This window comes from Mesitornis unicolor, unplaced genomic scaffold (genome assembly GCF_000695765.1).
Source record: "Mesitornis unicolor isolate BGI_N332 unplaced genomic scaffold, ASM69576v1 scaffold170, whole genome shotgun sequence".
NCBI classification, from domain to species: domain Eukaryota; kingdom Metazoa; phylum Chordata; class Aves; order Mesitornithiformes; family Mesitornithidae; genus Mesitornis; species Mesitornis unicolor.
Genome location: NW_010160017.1, coordinates 1,570 through 10,595, shown reverse-complemented (window position 1 = coordinate 10,595; position 9,026 = coordinate 1,570). Strand labels below are relative to the sequence as shown.

General features: G+C 35.8%; 1 protein-coding gene across 1 annotated transcript in view; it reads left to right on the top strand.

The window, feature by feature from the left end:
• Positions 1–3,677, top strand: part of LOC104543739 (tolloid-like protein 1) — a gene marked incomplete at both ends in the record, with an annotated part of 20,431 nt that extends 16,754 nt beyond the window's left edge. Inside the window, one exon of the mRNA XM_010188417.1 lies at positions 3,464–3,677. Within this exon, the coding sequence (XP_010186719.1) occupies positions 3,464–3,677 (214 nt within the window). The remainder of the gene's footprint in view (positions 1–3,463) is intronic.
• Between the last annotated feature and the right edge of the window lie 5,349 nt (positions 3,678–9,026).

The window sequence follows — 9,026 nt, the reverse complement described above, 5'->3', positions numbered from 1 at the left end:
CTTTCCCTTCAAAGTGTGAAAACCAGGTTTTTGATTCAGGTGGTCCTCCTGCTGCCACTTACTTCTGAGCAAGCCTCCTTCATCCTGGATGAATAAACCAAAGCCAGCCAGGCACGGGCATGTTACTGTAAAAGCTTGTTCAGTACTTTTAACCTCAGCAGGCAAAGTTCCAGCACTCAGATCCCTTCAGTGAAATATCATATAGTCTGTTTTGAAAGAAAAGGCTTTTAAATTGGCTTTTGCCAATGAAATTGGAAAAAAAATAGACAGAATTTTACTAGATAGAATTTTTAAAAATAGCTCCATGATTCAGAGTCTGAAATCCACTTTTCTGTGCAAGCCAGTAGGGTCAATTTACCAAATTCTGTGTGTATAATATCCTTATTGTCTGTCTAGTACAGCAAGATGCCATATCAATAATGTTAATACCATACTTCCACTATGGAAAAATATTTTTTTTATTGGACTTTCACACTGTATTTAAATTTAATCCTCACAGTGTACTTAATCAAATTAAACAAAGACATAATTGATTTCTTCATGGTAACAAACCATTCATTTTTGGAGAGGGATGTGTGTACAGAAAGTAGACTTGTTGTGATTGCTCTCACTGTGATAGTCATTGAAAAGTCTCTTCCTGAAAAGGCTGAAGTTAAGCATTTGGTGTAATTAAGAAGCCTATGAAAAACTGAATATGCACTTCAGAATTTTTAAATGAAATATGTAGATAAAGATGGCTTTGAAAATGTATGTAGCAGAGAGAGCAATTTTCATAAGCTAATCAGCCGGATGTTTATAAGAGACAGACTTAAGTGTCTCATTCAGGCAGCTATCCATAAGTGCCACCAACGTATCTACTCAGTTGAGTGCTATAGATAGAAAGGGCTGGATGTTCAGAGGCTATATGTAATATTTCTGAATACCATTCCCACTGATGAGACAATCCAAATGGGGACTATAGTCATGGTGGGGCAGGTATTCAAAAGTATTTGTCCCAGGAAGACGGAGTGTGATTTAATTATACTACCATCTTTATTAAATCATTTATGAACTCTGTTGGCAGCAACTGTTCAGTTACATTCAACTTTAAGGAAAGTTTGTGTCAGTTCTCCTCTTTTAAGCCTGCTCTTATTCCACTGCTGGGAACTGACTACATTTCTTTAAAGATTGAGATTGTTTCTGGGTGTTTCGAATTATCAGGCATTTTAAGCTTTAAAAAAACTTAATATTAAGATCTGCTTTTCCTTTAAAAAACAAATTCATTTGATTCTCTTTGTAATCATTAGAATCAATTGCTAGACTCAAACCAGACTTAGGACTTTTTCTGTTCTTCTTTGTGAGGCCGAATATAATATGTGCTGTCCCCAACAGGCTTAGGAATCCCAGTGATAAGTCAAATATTAAAAGGTGTGTCTTACAGTTTATGGTGAAAAGTGCTTCCTAGAGAGGGACTTTTTTTTAATTTTTATTTTTTTACAATGAAGAGAAGTGAACAAGAGTGATACAATTTTCCTCTAAAAGAAAATGAAGTTCTGCAGGCTGCTCTTGGATCACATCTATTGCTCCCATTGATACCAAGTTGGCTTGACTCAATTCTATATTTAACTAACTCCCTTACAGTTAGTCTCTCAGCTTTCTGTTTGTTTTTTTTTTTTTAATCAATCAGATTTTATTTGGGTATAAATGACAACACATACTTGTCGTCATAAAAGTAGGATGGCTGACTACAATTTACAAGCATCAGGAGGAATTGCTGTACAGCTATTTTCACTGCCTCTGAGTTTCATTCCCTAAATAAAGCCCTCAAACTTTCCTGTGAAATGAACATAGAACCACTGCATCATACAACTCTTCACTTTTCACAAAACAAGAGTGTTACTCTGAATATTCCAGTTCTTTGGGCAAAAGACTTTTTTCTTCATATTTCCTTTAGATCAGCTGTTAATATAAATTACAATCACATTTCGCACTGGCTGGATTCCACAAGGGATTTGATAGGGCAGATTTGCTTTGGCATATGAGATAGAATGCATAATTATGATATTTGCTCAGTCTTTGACAGTTCAGTTTTATTCCTTTTAATTATTGCTTCTTAATCCTTTAGTGTTTTGTTTGCGTTTTTTTTCCATAAACAGGCAGCTCTATGACTACTTATGGGAGCGTTTATACTTAGTGTGGTTATGCTGTTTTGCTGAACAAAATGGATTTTGAATTTCACCTGAAATTGTCGATTTTTTCTGAAAAGTCACAAAGATGTATATGTATATAGATGCCTCAGTGTTTACATGAGAGGATATTACCAGATACTGAGCTTTAGGTTTCTTGTTGAAATTTAGCCCAGGTCAAAAAGTCTTATCTGAAATCTTTTAGATGTCCCCTTGAAATAAATTTGTTGATACCAGTCCAATCTTGGAAGACAGTCTTCCATATTTGAAAAACAGGTATTAGTCATATATCTTTTAACAGCTTCTGTAGAGTATGGCATACAACTTTCGAAAATGTCTTTGGATGGACAATCTGAGTTTGAGAAATCTAAATTCCAGAAGTTTTTCAAGTAAGTTGGACGGTCTCTGCTCTGAGAGGTTTGCAACTTAGAATTTTTCATAGACCCAAATTTGTCCTTACAAGCTGCCAAGAACACTGAAAGAGACTGAGAATTCCTACAAGCTCCAGGATAAGTGTTCTGAAGTGTAGAAGAAACATCACAGATTTGAAATAAAGTAACATTTGTGGGCCTCAGTTTGTATTCAAACTATGGCAGCAATTTGAATTTTCGTGGGAGAGCTGAGGACAGCAAAAGAATCTGCTGGGTTTTTTAATAAACAATCAACATTATTTTGTTATTTTTCACAATGATTTTGCTAGCAAAAATGTGATCTTAGCAGAAGGTTGAGATATTGTTAGTGTTGTAATAATAAAAAATAGATCTCTTGCTAATAGATTAGAAAATATAACTTTCATGCATAACCATTCATGGGGAAAGGTCATTCTCAAAGGCTTTTTTATGGTGTGAGATGAATTTAGAAAAAAGGAGGAGTGTGTTATTTTTGCAGATGTTTCAATCAAAACTCAACTACTTAAGGAACCAATACTTTCCTGATTTTTGCTGTTTTGAATATTCTGTGATGTCTTGAATAACTCTACAAACAGTGAAAATTCAACAGAAAGGCCATAGTATCTTAGATTTAATATTCTGTTATGGATATTAATTGGTTGTAAAGATTCTAATCCCTTTCTATATGAAGGATTATGCTCTCTTAAAATTCACTGTCTTAACTGTTAGTCCACTTTCTCAAAATCAGTATGTTATTCAAAGCTACGGGCTTATAGGGGCAGTAATGCTAAATCTGTCATCTTAACTACATCTGCTTTATATTCTGAAACATACTATAAATATATATGTACCATATAAGTACAGTAAATACACTACTACATTGAGTCATTTTGCTTTTTTTCCCCCCAGATCTTCAATGAATTTGAGATAGAACAACATCAAGAATGTGCTTATGACCACTTGGAAGTGTTTGATGGTGAAAGTGAAAAATCACCAATTCTGGGACGCTTATGTGGCAATAAGATACCAGAACCTCTTATTGCTACTGGCAACAAAATGTTTCTCCGCTTTATTTCTGATGCATCAGTTCAAAGAAAAGGCTTCCAAGCAACACACTCTACAGGTCAGAAAATCAGCGTGTGCTTTAGTAATAACTTCCCCCTTGTTCTTTACTGGGAGATATTCAGGCATTTCTTTCACAGGAATGGGATGAGTTAATGGATAAGACAATGTAACAACTAAAACCTTAAAAACAGTAAGAAAAGTCCAAGATTGCAGAAAGTATTCTCTAGTATTTTAGGCAATTCTTCCTCTTCCTCTCTCTCTTTCTCTTTGTGTGTCTCTTAATATTATAGGTAAATTATTAAAAGATTTTGAAACAAAATCTGATAAAAACAGTATGTCGGCATAGACAGTCTAAGATATATTTCTGAAGATTCATGCCATTTGTAAAAGATTCAATAGCTTTTTATTGTATTTATAATGGCAATACTTCACTGGTGCATGTGATGCACCTCCATTACTTTCCTGTTCTAACTTAAACAAAAGTCTGGGTTTTGTGTAAACAGTTAGTACTTTTCCTGTAGAGCTAAAAAGGAAAGACAAGCCGAAGAAAAATAAGAAAAACAAATACTGAACCCTTTTTTAAGACCTTAAGAATAAAATCTCCTTCACCTTTGCCATTTAATTTTGTTCTTTAGCAGAAATGACTGAAATTAAAAATAGTAGTTTGCAATTGCAGCAGATTTCTTGGGACATTTTTGTAGTGTGTTCATGATTTCCCCGATGTTCTTTGGTTTACAGTGGCCTCTAGTGCTGAACCTCTGAATTTCCAGTGCCTGCTGTAAGATGAGCAGTTTTGGGGTTTTTTTGTGTTCTTCAGCCATAATATCTTTAGCTTCCAAAGGTCATTCTTACTCATCCAGTATTTGGCTATAAACACTAATGCAGAAAATATTTATAAATATCTGTGCTAGTGTATAATGTTTACTGACAGGCAGAAGTTACTAATAGAAAACAGTAATCAAGGTGATTAGTCACTGTTTATACCATTTGATATAACGTAGAGTATTCATCAAGTTGGTGTGTAGTGGTCAGCTAACAAGTCCTCATATATCAATATTAACATTTGCTCTTTTTTTTTTTCCTTCTGCTTTGTTAAGAATAATTCTAAAACTTTATTAATTTAATTTCCTTTTCAGAGAAAGACAGTAGGGAACAGTATATGAAGTATTTGCTCTTCATGAGCTGGGCCTGGAAAGTGAAAAGTTTAGCTACCTGTAATTTGATATGGGTTCTTTTGTGGAAAATCCTCTTTTACAAGCATACCATTGTTTTTCTTCCCTACCACAGCCAACCCTTTCCCTTAGGTGGAAAATTAGATAGAAATGCTAATAACTGCTCTTTTTTTATATTACTTTGGGGTAAATAGTTAAAGGTTGGAACTCTTCTTAGAAACAGGTGTTGTGAAACTACTATCTCATTTGTTCTTCTCACTTTCATTTTGAAGAATTGGAGAAGTCATTATGCTGAAAGAAGTTCAAATTTATATTCCCTGACTTCTAAAGATTGCTAGTTATGTTAAGACTCACTGGAGCTGCCCTCATATATATACATATATATGTATCTACTGAGGTTTATGTGCCTTAAATGTGAAAACTTTCTTTGCATGCCTAATAGTGCTTTTGTGAGAAAGTCCAAAGAATAAAATCTGCCCAGTTTTTAAGAATGTTGTAAAAATATAGTTTGCTCCCTTAAGAGAGGTAATTTATTTCTGTTGACTGCTGTTGCACAAACTGCTCATGAAGTTGAACAGTGCATCACCAGCATATTCTTTAAGGTAGCATTTGAATGAGAGACAACTCGGATCTTGCAGCCTTTTCCCGCAGTCTCGAGCCAAACACAGATACTCCATGGGAATTTTACCCCTGTGCTTTGGACACATGTGCGAATGAATAGATATCTAACAAATGTGGAGACAGTGGATTGTATTTCCTTATTTTAATTTTTCTAGCAAATAATAATTGGTACAAATAATAATTGGTATATTATTTGTATTTTAACAGCAGTGAAAGAGTAACTAGATCCTATGCCCGAAGGTGTCTGTGCTGCTGTATTCTTGGCATCTTCATGATTTAATGGCTTCTTTTTCTAGTAGGTCCTGATAATGATGTTGATTTCCCTTCTGTGACATTTTTTGGCTTGTAATACCATCAAAAATCCAAATTTCCATTTAATATTTCAGAAAACAGAATAAAACTGTAGCAGCAGAGGCAATAAAGTTTCAAAAAAATAGATTGGATAGCAAAGCTTCCATGGGTGGAGCAAAACTCATAAAATGCTGGTTTTAAAATGCCACACAGTTTTAGAAAAAGATTCTGTTATATTTTTTCTCTCAGAAAAGGCATAACCCATTCAGAAGGAATTTAAATAACTGTTGACAGAACATTAAGCATCATTTCTCAGGGAGTGATTTGGTGCCCTAGCATAGGCATCTAGTTCTCTTCTGAACGGCCTCATTTATGGTGCCTGGCCTCCAGCCACTGCTGCAGAAGGTTGCAGGTCTGCTGTTGGTCCTGTTCCTATCTGTCAACCTGGGAGGATGTCTCTGAGAAATTTGGGCATCTCAGATGTCACTCAGTTTAGGCTCCTTTGTCACTTCTAAAATTTCTATAAAAATTCAGTATGGCAATGCCGAATCAAATTTCTAATCTTGTTTCACTAGTTCAGGTAGTGTGGATTTAAGCTCTTCCCATCTGTCCGACTGCTGAACAGTCAAGAGACTGCTGCTTGGTTTTCTCTTATGTTTGTAAGAAGCCTAAAAGCCCCTGAAAAGGTCAGGAAACAAGAAAGGATTTTTGTTCCTTAGCTGATCTATAAAAAAGTGTTTAATCTAAAGCTGTCAGATGAACAGCATTTTACAAGTCAGACATACTACTTTACAGTCAGCTGTGTTGTAGGCTATGTGTACAGCAGAGCATCTGCCCAGTGATGGCTGGTGCAGCGAGGTTAGTTCTGATGTCAGGGCTCAGCAAGTGCCTCTATGTGGCACTGCTCTGATCTGTGCAGACCCACCACAGCCTGTCCCACATGTCCTAATGCAGCACCTCATTGTGCAGGCCGGATGCACACTTTTGAAACTACAACTTAGTCCTTAAGAAATTGAAAATTTGACATGTAATTTCTAAAATAAATTCTTTACCCTAAAATATAAAGCTGTAATCCACAGGAAAAGGGCAGAGTTGCTATTAGTTGCTAGTATGGCTGCAACTTTCCTTTAAGCTCCTTGTCCACTGTAGCAAGCAGAGGGAAACAATGCAGACAGTTCATTAAACTTTTTCTCCTTAGCAGCTGTTCTGTGTCTGAAGCAGGGAGATGTTCTTACTGTTGGCAACAGTCCAGACAAAAAAAAAATGAAGTAAATCAAGAAAAGGGGAAAAAAACCAGTAAATTTGAATACCAATGAGAAATAACTGTTAGAACTATCTCATATGACAAATTTGCTTTATCATGTGCTCTTATTTGTTCTTTAAAAGCAAAAAATTTTGAAATTTAAGATTCAACAACAGATCATGCATAATAGATTACTCTATTTACATAGTTTATATCTCCTGCTTCGGTTCCTTCATTTTCTTACCAAGAAAAAACAAAACATTTTTTAAAAATTAAGGATTTGCTCATTATTGTCATTAATTCTCAGCTGAAATATGACTCTTCACAATATAGCATTACAATTGGTCATGTTTAGTGTGGGTTGAGTTGACACTCGAGTCAAATTCAAATTTTTTCTTCACCAAAGCTTAGAAATGTTTGAATATTGCAGTTTATTTCAGGTCATTATAAAATTATCAATTAGTAAAAGCTACATTTAATCAAAATGCAGATAGAATTATCTGTTCATTTATTTCTAAGAATTGAATCTAAACTCGTGAATCTCAGGTTTTGGTTCTAGCTCAGTTGCACTTGGTGTTTTTATGGATGCCATAAGGGATGGATTGCTCTTGATGAGAAACCGGAACAAAATTATGCTGTTCTAATTGAAATTTTGTAGCTGGGAAAAAAAAAAAAGCCTTCACTCATCTCTTGGAAAAATAACAAACAATGCACTTCTTTCTTTTAAGTACAATTTTCCATCTCTTGTTGATTGCATTGTAATAGAACTTTTAGTTAGCAAATGCTTGGCACCTATATATTTAAGTTACTGTAAAAGCTGAATTCACTAGCTATTTAGGATAGAGTACTAGTTTTAATTATGGCTGCTGAAAATATTTAGAAAGGGTAAAGTACTAGCTTCTTTTTTGTTGTTGTTGTTAGGTGCATTTTCAGCAAATTCTGTTCCAATTTGCAAACCGGCTAAAGAACAACTTATTAGACTATATAATAAAGTTAATTCATATTTAAATATGAACTTTTTGAGCAGTTATAAACAAGCTCTAAAGCAACACATATATTTTAGTACTGTGTACAAATAGAGCTTTATACTGAAAATATTGCATAGGGCAAGGATCTCTAGTTCAGGACTTGCTTCAAGACAAGTCTTTCAGCTACAAGACTTTTTCTGATAGTAGCAGCTTTCTCCCAGCCATGACCTTTGCAGATAAAGAGCTGTTCACATCCATGAACTACACAGCAAAGAAGCTAGCAAGCTTGGCAGGGGTGTTCAGTATAGAGCTACCTCTCCAGGCACTGCACCATGGTTAAAGCTGACACTCCTATGAAACACAAGATTTTTGCACTAGCTCCTGTTGATCTCTGACTGAATGTGTGCTAGAGCTGATCCTTGCCTGCCACTTGAAAACAGTGTCATTGACCCATGTGGAAAGGCTGTCACCACTGAAACGTGGACACCCCGCTTACAGTGCTTGCCTTGCTGGCTGCAGGTGCCTCTCAAGTGCCTTGCCGAATAATGTTCTGCCTCTTGAGCTATATTCCTTATAACTTTGGTGTTGCCTGTGTTTTTGTCTTTCACTTGAAAATTATGAAATATACTCAGATGTCTGTAGGCATAAAACATAATTTGTATAGGGAAAACTCAGATTGATGATATGGGCAATAAGCAGGAGGAACTAGAAGCTATTGTACATCGGAATAACTACAATATAGTAGCTATCACAGAAACATGGTGGAATGAATCACACAACTGTAGTGCTGCCATAGATGGGTATAAGCTCTTCAGAAGGGATAGGCAAGGAAGGAGAGGTGGTGGAGTGGCCATGTATGTTAGGGAATACTGTGACTACCTAGAGATTAGCGATAGTGACAGCAGGGTTGAGTGCCTATGGGTGAGAATCAAGGGGAAAGCCAACAAGTCAGATATCATGGTGGGAGTTTGCTATAGACCACCTAACCAGGATGAAGAGATAGACAAAATATTCCATAGGCAGCTGGGAGAAGCCTCGCAATCGCTTCCCCTTGTGCTTGTAAGGGACTTCAACACAGCAGAGAGGGAACAGACTTGGAGGTTCCTGGAGTG